We start from the raw sequence: 15,218 nt of genomic DNA on the forward strand, positions 1-15,218 counted from the left end.
TTATTCTCAGCAAGGAGACAGGACTTTCCCAATCTTACATGGAGACCCAAGTATTCTTCTCAGCCATGAGGATGATCCATCAGAGAGCTCATTTTACCCCTGGAATCCAGTCCTGAGTTATGTGAGTGCATTATTAGTTAGACAAGAGTGCTCATTCTCGTCAGTACAAGGAAAATAACTGATGTTTGACAAGAAGCAACATATATTGAACGTATTTACTGCTGTCTTTTGGATTGAAGAATGAAGGTAAACTTGTAAAAATCTGTTGGCTTATAAACTAGACCAGCATCCAGGTTTAAGATCAACGAAGGAAATGATAAGACTCCATCACTCCTAGGAAATACACAGAAGGCAGCTATCCTTTTAAATGTTTTAATAGGTACTTAAAAATGGACAGTTCATATCACAGTTATGTCACTGTGACTCTGTTAGCTATGAGGATTATGCATGTTCTCCAGTAAAACAGTTTCATGCTTATAAAAGTCACCATAGGTCAAGTTGTGGCAAGAGCACACACAATAGGAATAATCCAAGTAGCAAAGAAGGGGGAGGCAGAGAGGTTAGAAAGCAGTCACACTGTTGACACAAAAAAAGAACAACAAATAAATACACATTTCTGTATTTTGAAGGCAATTCACAATCATTTCCAGGAATTCTGTGAGAATTTAAGGCCATTTGTTCTAAAGAAATGTAGACGGAACTTCACAAAACTGTAATTTGTATAAAAACTGTACATTGAAAACTATTTAGAATTGGTTGTGAGCAGGCAGGTCAGGGTAGCGGGATGGGTTATTTCACAAACAGGCAGTTGGGGCATAGGAATGAGTTTATTTCACAAATGTGTTTATTTCACAAATGTGCTAAGTCACAGGGTTGTGTGTTCGTTGAACTGAGAATTCACAAGAGACTCCAGCCTGTGCAACCCGTGAAGGCAAGATGGAAGGGTGAGAACATAAATCCCAAGCAAGAGAGCCAGTATCCCTTTGAATCAAAATATCTAGACAGGATATAACTTAATACAAAGTTCAATACACCTGCTACATGGTTTGGAGTTATATAGTCTTGTTTTTACACATTAAATCATAGTGTTATAAGGATGGTGATTTTTATACATAGTATATTCTGTGCATTAACAGTTCACGATGTTTGCCTGTTCATTGCTTCTAGATGGCATTAGGAAAGATAAACCGACTGCAGTCTAAATTTAAACCCAAAGACCATGAAAAAATGCATATTACAGGGTCACATCTGTTTATAAGTTGAAACTCCCACTATTGGCCAAAATTGATGATGGATATTAATCACTAAGTAGATTCTACCTCCTTCTCTTCCCTTACCCATACCATGAATGTCCAGACAGTCATTCAAAGAGATATTGCTCCTGTGATTATAGCTATTGCAATTTAGAAGACAAAGGATTCAATATTTAAAACGTATTCTTAAGAACAGTTATAAAAGTATTGAAATTTAAAAAGTAGTAACGTGTAAACATCGACACAGAGACTGCTGGCCTATATGTGTAGCAGTCAAGGACAACATTTGTGTTAAAAATGTAGCTTGTGCTTTTTCCCAATAATACATTGGAAATTTACTATTCTGTCGAGAACAAAACAAAAATATTCAAAAATTAGAGAAGACATCTCTACTTTGCTTCAAGCATCTTAAACAATTTCCCGGTTGCTCATGCAACAACCCTATTTACAGTTTTGGTTTAGGAAGAGAATTAATTTTGGATCCAAGAAAGCACATTTTCCAGGACTGCTGAAACCAAACTGAGAAAGTGTCTCATTCCCTGGTTCATAGCAGAGCACCAGGATCAAAGCACAGGCTTAGCAGTTCCGACTGGCGTGTGAGGGACATCAGCATCTGGGCGTGGTCATATCTGCGTCTGCAGCACGTGCGTAGGAGGGGTGTACGGCGGGGGCGCCGGTGATGGCTTGATTCCTCTGGCTCTCATGTAGGAGAGGAACTGCTCGGGGATCTCAGCTAAGACATCTTTGGCCAATCTCGCCATGCTGAGTATGTGGTTCCCACTTCTGTCAATATAATCCCTGAATGGCACAAACTAGAACAGAGGGGGAAAAATTACCTCACAACCTTCATTCAGCTATTAATGTAACAGACACAAGATCAGCATATACAAATCATTTTTTGTAATATTTTCCTTTTATGGGTGGTTTTCGAGACAAGATCTCACTATATCGCCTAAATATGGCCTCAAACTCATGATCTTGTCCTCGTGTTTCAGACAGTATTGGGATATCAGGTGTGCATTACCACGCCTGGCTTACATTCAGTTTCAGCAGCCAACTTGACTCAACCTAGAGCTATCTGAAGGAGTCTCAAATGAAGGATTGCCCAAATAAGATTGACCCTCAGCCATGTCTATAAAGGAATTTCTTGATTAATGATGGATGTGTGTGAACCAATCCCACCGTGGGCGGTACCATTCCTAGGCTGTAGGAGAAAGCTAGCTGAGTGACCCAGACACTGAGCCAGCAGGCAGGTAGAATCCCTACTTGGATTCCTTGCCTGACTTCCATCAGTGATGAAGGTGACCTAAACTATAAACCAAATGCATCCTCTCCTCTTCATACTTGCTTTTTGTCTGAGCATTTTGTCACAGCAACAAGGAGGATCACAAATGCCCTGAGTAACAGTATGAACGGTACACATCCTACCTTTAAAATATATTTGTCACTACAGCTGACTATTACAGCAATCATTATTTAATCTTCATAAAGTGTGTTTTAGCAAAGGGGATGCAATTCTCTCCTTGTTGGCTCTTGTGTCATTCTTTGGAGGCACTTCCTAACTGAAGCCCAACACCAGGGGGGCATTTAACCTTTATGGATCTTATTTTCCTATCAAGTTGTGTTAGTACATGCTTAATACACTTTTGAAACAAAAGCTGATTAATGTAGAACATGGAACAAATCTAATACCTTTCCACATAGGAAACATCCCACATGATTAAGGAGTCCTAAGCACTTTATTTTTAATTGTTATGAGAACACCACACCATGACTATTAAACAGGAAAAACACACAGTACCTATGGTGGGAACTTGGATCCCAGTACACAGAGGCAGGATATGTTTGTTTTCATATTTAAAGGTCATTGCTTTGCCTTTATCTAGCAATTACACAGCAGCCCTTATCAGCTCTCCACCAGGTGCTCTGCCAAGGAACTGTCTGGGTTCATTGTCATTTGGAACAGTAACTTAGTTAATAAACATGGCATTGCTGAGCATAATAGTTCAATTTCTCTATAAGGAATAATTCTTGAAGCAACTTGGAAACGATTGAAATAATTCAGGATGTGGCTAGTTTATAAGCACATTAATCATTCAGCCTTGAAATAAAAAGAAGAGGGATGACATTAATGTAGGATATAGAATAATATCTGCATATAGGATTTGAAAGTTTATATAAACATCTTTCTTCCAGAGACACCAAGAACATTCCCTTTTCATACTGTAATGTAACTGTGACAAACTTATTGTGAAAACTTGCTTTGGGTGGAAGCCATTATTCAAAACGTGCTTTAAGAATATGACTGTTATTTGTACACTTAAAACAGTCCAGCTGCTACAAAGAAAACAAGTTAAACATATAGAAAACTAAATAGCAGGTGTGATTTTGATGGGAGTGAAGATAATTCCTTTTGCTCTGTTCTTCCAAAACCTCTTCCTCAGCAGTCAGACATGTGATAGACAGAAGGGATAGCTCACCCCTGAAGGCTAAGCCAGGACAGGAGAGAGCTCACAGTGTGTACAACCTTTGGGTGGGGGAGAATGGGAGGAAATGACTTTTGCAAAGTCACATCACTTCACGAAAGGCAAGATGACAGTGTAAACAAAAACTTAAAGGTGTAAAGAAACAAGGCTAGTTCTGTTTTTCTCTCATTTAATCTAAATCAATAATTCACAGAACTTAATTTTTTAATTAAAAAAAATTTTAAGCCTCTTTAGCAAGCACTGTAAGATAGACTTCTTTCTTTCTTTCTTTCTTTCTTTCTTTCTTTCTTTCTTTCTTTCTTTCTTTCTTTCTTTCTTTCTTCCTTCCTTCCTTCCTTCCTTCCTTCCTTCCTCCCTTCCTTCCTTCCTTCCTTCCTTTCTCTTTGAAGATAAAAATACATTTTTATTAGCGTGGGCTTTCTTATGAACTTTCTATTTGTTATATATGTGTAGCTATGCAAGCAACTTAATTCACCACATGCTGCATTACCATTGTCTTTCTACATCTATCTTATTGAAATGTACTTTTCCCCATACAATGTATCCTGATTGATGGGTTCTCGGTCGGTCTCTGCTCCTCCTCCCCATTCCTCCCCACCTCCCCTCATGAACTCATAGAGGCTGCTGACATATGCACGGGCTTGCACTGGGTCAACACCAGGTAGTGTCCTAGAGCAGAAAGAAGTCGTGGACAAAGGCTTCCATCCTTAATCTATAGAAGCTATACTCAACTGATTAACCATTTGACAGCAAAAATGTTGTCTTCCCCAAGGGAGTCTTATTGGGGAAATAAAATATGCTTAAGAGTGGGCTGTGTGCCCAGCAGTAGATGGCCCACAGAAAATGAGGCCATCTTTGGTGGTTCTTTGTCTCATAATATTATGTTGGGGCTTTTTTCTATTAATTTTATCCTTTTAATTTTTATAATTACACACACAGGCGCGCACACACACACACACACACACACACACACACACACCCCTCTACAGGTCCTTTCCATATGTATTTTGGCTTCCAGTTTTGTATTTTCCTGAGCATGCAAACAAATGTGTTTCTGTGTCTTATATCAGCTTCTATATTTTCTTAGGCTCTTTTACTCAGCTTGTTTTTGAGAATCTTGCTCTATTTTAGAATTATCAGAACTAAAATCACAGTATCCAGAGTTGTTCTCCTCTTCTGAGCCTGATATACCATGAATAAAACAACAACAAAATAAACCTAGGATGTTTATCCCTGGAGGAGGTATCCATCATTTCTAGACATGCCACCTGAGCCCCAGCGGAGAGCCCTATCAGAGAAAGTCAATGTTACCAACAGGTTTCTACTCATAACAGATGTTGAGAGTAGGAAAAAAGTGTGAGAACTTTCTACTTGCTAATTCTGAATTATCTAAGTGTTTCCCCAAAGGGCATCTGTTCTTCAGTCTTGTGGCCAGGTACACTATCAGCCAGCAGGGAAATGCCAACAATTCTCCACTGTCCCTACCTCTTGTCAAATCAACTTGACAGTTCTCAGCTCAAAATATCCTTTAGCTGTTTTGCACCTATCCTCTTACCCTGACAATTTACCACTCAGATCACCCTCTGTTCTGTTATTTAATCTCTCATTTCTGAACACTGCAGCTAGGGACATTTGGTTAAAAAAAAATAATAAAGCAAAACCAGTCCTCACATATGGTGAAGGCGCTCTGTGATCTCTGAACTCAGACTCTTAAACAGGTACGTGAAGAAGACAGCACTATTCACAGTGTGCTGACTTAACCTGTTAATAGCGAATACAGTGGATGTATTCTGCTCAGCAGAAAACACAGCATGTGTGGGGTTCCACGTCTTCTTTTCAACTCTTCCCCTATGTAATGTCACCAGAGTAAAGGGACGTTCTTCATGGCTTCTCTGATGGATGGCTTTTGTCTGTCTATCCATGAAAACAAATTTGTGTTCTGGCAAATTGGCTTTTAGTTACTGTCTACTCAATTGTGTTTGATTTCTCTACAGTGCAGAACTCCATTAGTGAGTTTTCAAGTCTAAGACTTCAAGGCTATTATGTTCCTTTTAATGGGAAATATAATTTAATTTTTTTCAAAGGAAATGATAGGCTGGCCAGCAACTGCATGAAAATAAACACCGTAGGAACTCATCTTGCTTACTGTAAATACAAGATTGAGGCTTCTGGTAAACGAGATATAATCATACATAAGATGGTCAGATCAAGGCACAGCTACTATAAAATAAAGACACACAAAATGTCTTCCCATCTCATGGGGTTAATACGGTTATTGACAAGTATACGCACTGCTATTAATGCACTAGTACTGAGCAATGAGCTGTTTCCTGCTAACGGAATAAATATCCTGTCTTGTTTAATTTCGCAAGTGTTTTATCATTATTTTGGCTTGACTGAAGAGGAAACCGAAGCTTAGAAAGCTTAACTTAGCAAGGCCGAATCACAGTGGCCAGCACCAGTGATTGTTAGCTCTGACTCTGACATGTCATGTTCTATAGTTATTTGGAAAGATGGCGGATCATCTTTAGAATTTTATACTTAGGTAGAGAGATATATTATAATAGAAGGCAAGTCTTGGAATCAGAACTTGACTTATAGCCAAAATAACTGGGGGGCTTGCTTAACTCTCCCTCTTGGATCACAGTTGTTTTATATGTAAGGGAGTGGAATGAAAGAAAGGGGGAGGGACGCAATTCAAGGCAGGACTTCCCAGTGAAAAGTGACCCAGGCAAATGACAAGGTAGACTAGAAGGAAGCATCGGGAAAATATGTACCGCAATGACAGATAGAATGTGATTTCCAAGAGTGGAAACCTGAGGTCAGTCTGTGGAGATGTTTCTGTGGCTCAGATGGCCTGTGAAGAGTTGTCTAAGACATTTTAGGACTGCATCTAGTTCCTGGCTTCCACTTCTCATTAGCTGAGGGATACAGGCAAGAAATAACTGAATGGAGAGTTACTTAAAAAAAAAAAAAAGTAATCAAGGGTCTGTCATAATGTTAACTAAGAGGTCAATGATGAAACACTACGGGTCTTAGCCTTCCTAGCACATAGAGCATGTAACAGACTCAAATATCATTCTGTGCAAATGCAGAAGCTGTGTAATATACCTGACAATATAAGAAAAGCTCAAACTACTGCCCCCAACTTCCGGACATCTGGTAAGACACAGCTTTCAATCTTCCAACCTGAGGATTTATTAGTAACATAGCTAATAACTTGATTAGCTAAAGACTAAAAGGGATTGTGAGAAAACCAGAGCCTACACAGCACTTATTTTGTCTTCTGATGCTATTTTAATGGCTTGTTCGGACATATTTTTTCTTTTTAAACAATGGAAGATACAAAAATATTATCCTACTGCCTGCAACACTCAAGGATAAATAAGTAACGTAAGTAACTAATCTACAAATATTTCAGCAGAACATGAAGACCTTTGATGGCAGACCCTTAATGTGATTCAAGGTGGTAAGGAGAGATGACTCATGGGTATGATGGGAATGTACATGGCCACGTTGCTCATGTTTTGCAAGGATGAATTTAGGAACTTCTCTGTGAGATTAGAAGAGTGTATAAAGTCCCCTCCTTATTCAGAGATGTAAGAAAGGATGTTTCCCCCCACTCCCAAGGGGCTCCTAATTCTGTGATACATGTCAATTTCTTGTTTATTATCTCTAAGACTCCTTCATCCTTACGGTTGGGGTTTAATGTGGTAAATCTTGAGTGTTTCCCTGTCTCTCTAAGGTGTGTTCGAATTCTCTGGAAATCCCAGTGTCACAGGCATGATTGATTTACCTCAGAAACTAGGACTTTCAAGAAGAGGAGATTTCCCTATATATGTTGACTTGTATTTGAATGAACTTAGGCCAATGAGTCTGCTACAACCTCAGAGAAGATCAAGGACAAAAGAGCTTGGGTTCTGCTGACAACAGAAGAGCCTAGAAGAGCAGCTTTTCTGGACCCTTGGGCCCCAATCTCGGTTAGTATATGCTCCCTTGCCATCAGTCCATTGAGAGACACGGCAGTTCTTATTTTCACAAACGCCAATAGGCCTGGTTTTGTGGTAACAGCATAATGTAATGGTCCTTTAAAAAGAAGTTTTGGTGAGGTGAGCAACCTTGATTCCTCAGGGGATAATGCTGTGTTGCCTCTCTTAAGCATTCATTTGGATGGAACAAGCTATGAGATTCCCTTGTTGATTTTATAAAGAAGCATTGTCATGACAACAGAGCACATTCTGAAGTCCTTCGCAGATGAGCTTCCCTTCAGTGATTTGAATTTTTTTGGGAAAGTGTGGGCTGGACATTATGTGGAGCTCTTAGGTAAAGTAAAATATCTTGGACCCATAATTACGATGGCGAATAATTATGTGTTTAATTTTGGAGATGAGCACCATAATACACTTAAATAGATAGCATCCCCATGGCCTCTTCCTTAGGTACTTTTGGCTGGATCATTTACTACATGTGTTTGTGCTTTTTATATTATGCTGTGTAGAGAAGCTTAAATCCTATTTATTCATCTTTTAGAAAAATAATTGTGAAATTGTTTCTGTATTGAGAGGTAATTTTATTGATTTTGCAGGAGTAATTTATAATCCTTTCGGTATGGGTATTTCTAGTTAGTATTAGTAATAATTAGTATTATTATTTCATTATTGTATTGCTGGAAATCAAGCTCAATAGAGTGTAGCACGCAAGTCCTCTATCCCAGAGAGACAGCATGGTCCTTTTGTTTATCAACTTATGGCTTTTTTCTCTCCATAATCATCCTAAATTCAGTTGGTACTCCTGGGATGGACTTCAGGGACGTATTTTATGTAGATTGTCTTGCTTCACTTCACAAGGCTGCTTATTGCTCAGAACATAGAAATTTAGTTTGCCCAAGTTATCACAAGTTAGAATTTGCACCCAATTATATTTTTTTCTTTTTACAGTAGTTTCATTAGCCATAAGTATACAGGAAATTATTTAGAAATAATATTGATGCCCATTTTTGTGCCCATAAAAATGTGTATATCACATCCTTAAATGGTTCTGAGACTTTTGACTGTTGGCTACTTAAAAAGGTATATATCACAAAATTCCTCCTCTTTGCATCTTAAGAGATACACACTCTAAGTAATGCATGCGTAGATTTGGTTGAATTAAATCCCTCCTTTCAGTGACAGTTTTTAACTGATTGTTTTTTTCTTCTTATTCCCCAATCAGCGGGCAGTATTTAGTTTAATATTTTTTCTTCCAACATTTTCTTCATGTAAAATTTGTAGATTAGATATCATTTGTATGCCATGAGTCATAAATACATTTATGTACAGCTCAGTTTTATATATAGCTTTAACACACACATTTTCATTTTTCCAACCATAATCTGAGAAAATTCTAACAATGGCTATAATTTTTAAAAAAATGTTTTATGAAACAGTTTATTTTTGTATATATCATGTTTTTAAACGTTCCATCTACATGGAGACTAATATATTTATAACTTCCTGTTTTACTAAAGACCATGATGAAAATTTCTCATAATAGTAGATTAGGAAAAGATAATTATTGATGCCTGCACTCTACAAATAATGAGCCTGAGAGAAGGGAAAGAGCATGTTTACTTAAGTAAAGAGCGCTGGTATTTAACTTATACCTCACAGAGCAGGAACCAACTCCACTAACAGAAGCCAGCACTCCTAACTGCAATTCAAGTTGCTTCTTTATATCTCAGGTAGACACGGGTTCTTCACAGTGAAGGAGACCAATAATGTTTATTTAAATTCTTACCTGTACAATGTCTCTTTCAGCATATTTCCCTCTGGAGGAAACTCTTACGTCATCTCCATCCAGTTCAACCATTGCTTGAAAACGAAAGAAGTTTAAATCATATTAATTGAATACAATGTAGTAAAATGGAAATGTGTGAACTAGGGAATCACTATGTAATGTGTGCAACAGCGCACGCCGTGAAGTTACAGGAAAGTGGCTGCGCTCTTCATCTCTTTAACCATTTTCTCCAAACAGCCTGACGGAGAAAAGTGTCATGACCTCTAGAAGAGCGTGAGAGGAGTCAGTGCATTGGGGAACACTCTCTGATCCCATCCTGTTTCCCATCCTACAGAATGGAAACCTGGGTTTATGCCTAAATGACCGAATGGGCTTGTGGTGCTGATCCATCCATTTTAATGTTTTCCCAATTTAAGAAACAGCCACAATTATGATCTTCAAGTTGAACCTCATTCTTGCTGACATTTCAAACCCACACGGCCCACATATTACTTTATAGATCACTGCAAAAACAAAGTGGCATTTATTTGGGTCCCGACTAAAGTATGGTTTGTGTGAAGGACGATAATTCTGTTAGTTGAGAAATGATCTCAACGTTGGCTGCCACAGCTGGTATTCACAAACACTGTCCAAAGCGAGCAGCTGCTGAAGTCTGATGCTGCAATTAGAAACATTTCCCAGAGTTTATTAAGTTGGATGTGAGAATTCTCTAAATAATTAATCGTATGAGTGAACTGGCTTGGGCTTAAAGTGTAATTATATTACTGAAAATTCATTTTGCCCATACAGGACAATCAGCAGACTCCAAAGAGACCCCCCCCCCCCAAATTAGGGCACCGCTCAGTTAGAACCCTGTCCTCAACGGCACTCTTTGATGCAGTCCCTGTGATGGATTTAGGTTGGAAAACATTGTTTTCAGTTTATCTTTCTACATATGTTTATGAGTCAATGTTTTGCCTGAAGCGTTACTAGTAATTACAATTAACAGATTTGCCTGTGTACACAGTATATTCCTTAATTTTCTAAAAGGTGTGTTCTATCACTAATATGGCCAGTACCTTATTCCTAGGTATTCTCACATATTTGAAACAAATAATTCCTGGTAACATCTGGGCTCACATTTACAATTTTCATATTACTTCAACATGTAACTAATTGCTCATTGCTGGTGATACACTGTACTCCTGCTGTGCTCATGAATTGCAACAACTCCTCCACCTTACTCAAAACTGGGAACGAGACTCAGGTGGCAACATAGACCTCATCTTTATTATTCTCTACGATTTCTATTGCTTCATTACCATCAGGGAAGAAAAAGAATAATCTTGCATATCGAAGAGGTTGTAGACCTCACCTCCCACTCTTCGCATGCTTAAAGTTTGAAGCTGTAAACAGCATGAACAGGAAGATAATCTTTCGAGGGCAGTAAAAGCAAAATGGTAATGATGGAGGGGGTCACACCCAAAGTTCAGGGGTTCTGACTGCCTGGTCCACGGGGCAGAGATTACTAGCTGAAAAGATAATCCCGTGCTCCTCCCTAGCTATAGGAGATGGGGTGAATGAGCAACTCACATCCCTTCTCCCCAGCTTGCACCAAAGCAGCTGTGGCATTAAGTCCATTTTATTTTCCTCCTAAGTACATGAGATGACTTTTGACAGCAAAACAGCAATTTGTATGTCAGAGATTTTTCTATCTCATCTGTCAGCTATTTTCCTTTACTTCTTAGTCATGGAGTTAAGGGTTAAACCAGATTTGCTAGGAAAGGTCAATGTGTGTGTGTGTGTGTGTGTGTGTGCGTGTGTGTGTATGATCTATCTATCTATCTATCTATCTATCTATCTATCTATCTATCTATCTATCTATCTATCAATCATATATACACATATATGTTATGTATACATATGTATGATATATAATACATATGATATATATATATACACGTATCACACACACACACACACACACACACACACACACACACACCATATATATGTATGTCAGTGAAGCACGTATTGTAAACTAGCCAGATAATTGGCTCTTTAAAAACAGTTGGCCAGGCAATGTCTCAATCTCATTAAAACTTTTTCCATGCTCAAACAGAAAGTAGGTGTCGCAGGAACCTAACTCTATACTTACATTTTTCAGAGACTAATGGCTGATTCTAAGAGTTGGGGGAGCCTACCAGGAAGCCAGGTTCCCTTTCTGTCTACAGACTTCTCTCATGCATCCTTGAGGCACTACAACTACTCCCCAGAATATTGCTGGACTCCAAGGGCCATCTGCCTCTCAGAGCAGGGGCAGCTTGTCTCTGAGGGAATACAGTGTCTCAGGGCAGTTAATGCTCTAAGGAAACCTAGCAGGGAAGCTTAGGAAAAGAGTCGGAGCCATCAAACGATGGAAAGTCTGTTCCCATCTACAGGTTGAAATGTATTCTTTATCGGTTGGTCTGACTAACTCCTTCCTAGTTCCCTTTAGTTAGCTCTGGAGATGAAGTAGAGAAATAATGACTTATCACTTCCCAGCACCCTACAAATTCACTGGGAAAAAATAGGGAAAACATGTAGTCTTGGATTGGAGTGAGGGTGGTGCCCAAGTACTACTATGCCAATCCACATGAAAGGATATGGGCAGAAATTGACACCAGCAAGGGCCAGTGGCTTTGCATGCTTGTACCAGTATAATGGGTTCTTACAGAACAAAAGCCGACCAATGGGACTTCCATCAGGCCTGGCAGACTGCCATGTACCCATGAATGGTACACCATTACAGGACAGAGCAACACATACCAGAGGAGAACCTGTTAGCTATTTTAGCTTGCAGTTGATGGATATTGGGAATCACAATCCGCCATCACTAGCCAATGCAGATTATCATGAGTCAAAACATGAAGAAGATGCCATAGCCTTTGCAACTCTAAAGAGATGGTGTTATGTCCACAGTTGGACAGATCTGAATGACTAGAGCTAAAAGTAGCAGACCCAGCAGCAGTCGGGACTAAAAGACAAAGGCTTTAGAAATAGGAAGACTAAGTCTCAAGCTAAATAAATGGCCACTCTTAGTAAATATAACTAACCATGTAGATGCTAATGCTGCCCATCAATTGCAGTTCCATGGTGTCCCCTAAAGGGAATTAGCCAGGTGACCAGTAACAAACCATCTTTAAAGATGTCTGCTCAGGTCACTAGTTACAAAAAAGGCTGTAGCTTAACTGGCCTTTGAAAGGCAGAGCCTCAGCCAGCCCATCCAGTATCCATCCACGTAATCAGATCAGTTCCACTGCCTCTGTATGGTTCTCTCCCATGGTGGAGCTCTTTGTTTATAAAGATAATTCTATCAGCTAGCCAGAGGCTGGAGTCACATTCAATTAGCATATTGTGCGCATGTTAATATTTCCGCTCGCAACACAATGATTCATTAATTTATCACTGTTCTTTAAAGGCTGTCGACACTTCGCCCACGAAATGTGCTTCCCAGAGTGGTCTTCGCCTTAGGGACCCAATCTCAATTTATTACTCTGTCAGTCTCACATAGGGTTTTGAGGTACAAACTCTGATACAAGGCCAGAGGTGAATGTTCAATTAATGTATAAATGAGAGGGAGTTGTCTTACCCAATGGCAGCTCTTAATTCGCGTGTGAGCTATATTTATACCTAAAAGGACATTCGACATAAACACAGTCACACTCTTTTACACAGGTCAAGCCGACAGAAGTGTAATGGTACAAGAATACCACTGAAATCTTGCTACTTACCATCAAATTCTGCAGGTCCCACACCTACTATTATTATTGACATGGGAAGCTTCGAGGCCTTTAGGAGAAAAAGCACAATTAGATTTTAATTAAGACATTTAGTTCTTAAGAAAAAAAAAAGGAAAACGTGTATAAACATTTCTGCGGACTTTGAATCTGGCTAATTTTACTTTTTATTTGCAAGTCCTTGAAATACTAATATTTTATTTTTAAAAGAACTAAAGAAAATCATCTCCCGATTTTCTGACACTTTCACAGATGTTCATTAAGACAGTTCTTAATAACATATTCAAATTGTTATCTGAAGTAATTATCATAGTGAATTATTATCAGAACTAACTCATACAGTGAATTAGCAAGTGCAAACAAATGGTAACTAAGCTATGTTTAACATTACTCATTCATGCATTAAAGATCTATGAACTGTTGAGACTGAATATTTGATGTTGCCACATGGTATAATTTAAAATACTTAAATTATATTTGGTTTAAGGTCGTGAGATAGGGCTGGGGAGACGGCTCAGTCGTAAAGGCTCTTACTACAGAACCCAATGGACTGATGAACCCAGGGACTCATGAGAGAAGGAGAGAACTGACTTCTTCAAGTTCCTCTAACCTGTCCATACACATATACATATACAATAAATAAATAAATAAAAATGTTATTCTTTAAAAATTCAACAGTTAGAATCAGTAACAGATGCACAGTGCACTCAAAGGGACCATCTTGTGCTGGGAAGTCAGTGAACTACAAACAACTTTTTCTTAGTGATGTGCCTCTTTTGAGCTAATTATGATTTATTTAAGTCAGTATACTAAAGTGTAAACTTATAGTACTAACTAGAAAGGAAACAAAAATTCAATGTAAGCGTAGGCAAAAAAAAGTATTCCCTATGTGCACTCATGCAGAAAATACTTAATATTTTTCTCCTACTAAATAACTAATAATATATTTCTCCGTTACTAAAACTGTGAGGCCTGAAAAGCAATCAGCTATTCAAATCACTTCTAATTAAATATGACTCTATTCCAAACAATGCCGATCTTAGGCATAGAAAAGATTGGTAAATGGATATAATTTAGCAGATCCATCATCTGGTAAGCATAGATTTTATAGCTAATTTTCAAAAGAAGATGATAGCATCACTAATAAACAAAAATACAACTGGGATTGTAATGTACAGGATGACGTTAAACCAAGTGTAGAAGGAAAGATTGTCTAGCATCATTTTCATGGAGCCAGAATGTTAAGACACGATAGGTCCTCGTCTTAAGGGTGTATGTGAGTACAAACCAGTCTATTGCTTAAAAACCGAATACATCTTATCAGTGAAGGTAACCCCTGCTCTCCGGTCCTCATGCAGCACTGGTATAAATGTGGGATTGTTTCTGGATAAGTTAAGAATGGCATCATTGGCTGGTGTGGCCGTTCTGTTTCTCCATGAAGTCAACTAAAATAGATTCCATTCTCAACCCAAGTGGTACTGTGCTGTCACAAAGCCAGAGACCCTGGCTCTACTCACATTAACTATGGATTCTTTAGTTTGAGCCATATCTGAGATGACACCGTCCGTCACAATGAGGAGCACAAAGTACTGGGAGCCATCTTTTACAGAGGATGCGTATCTGAAAAACAAGAACAGAATGTGGAACTTGGGGATCTCCAGATGTGCATGCCATGGCCAAACCAGTCTTCTACTAATGACGAAATATTTATGCATATACCAGAAGCCTCTGATATACAAACTTAAGTACATACTTTTCTGAAATGACCAACCTGATTAACTGCAGTGTTGGTGCCTGCCAGGACACAGAAATATTTACCTGCCTTAGAAGTAGTTTCACTAACAAAGTTTACCAGAATGGAGTTTCCTTCCTTTCTTCCTTCCTTCCTTCCTTCCTTCCTTCCTTCCTTCCTTCCTTCCTTCCTTCCTTCCTTCCTTCCTTTCTTT

The 15,218-nt window shown here is 38.7% G+C and overlaps 1 protein-coding gene across 1 annotated transcript in view; it reads right to left on the reverse strand.

The window, feature by feature from the left end:
* Positions 1-357: 357 nt before the first annotated feature.
* Cpne8 (copine 8) overlaps positions 358-15,218 on the reverse strand; it is a 181,524-nt gene continuing 166,663 nt past the window's right edge. The window contains exons 17-20 of the mRNA XM_021216350.2: positions 14,790-14,892; positions 13,267-13,324; positions 9,515-9,588; positions 358-2,065 (exon numbers count right to left, since the gene is read on the reverse strand). Of these exons, the coding sequence (XP_021072009.1) occupies positions 1,877-2,065; positions 9,515-9,588; positions 13,267-13,324; positions 14,790-14,892 (424 nt within the window). The 3' untranslated portion in view covers positions 358-1,876. The remainder of the gene's footprint in view (positions 2,066-9,514; positions 9,589-13,266; positions 13,325-14,789; positions 14,893-15,218) is intronic.

The sequence above is a fragment of the Mus pahari genome, chromosome 17, assembly GCF_900095145.1.
Source record: "Mus pahari chromosome 17, PAHARI_EIJ_v1.1, whole genome shotgun sequence".
NCBI classification, from domain to species: domain Eukaryota; kingdom Metazoa; phylum Chordata; class Mammalia; order Rodentia; family Muridae; genus Mus; species Mus pahari.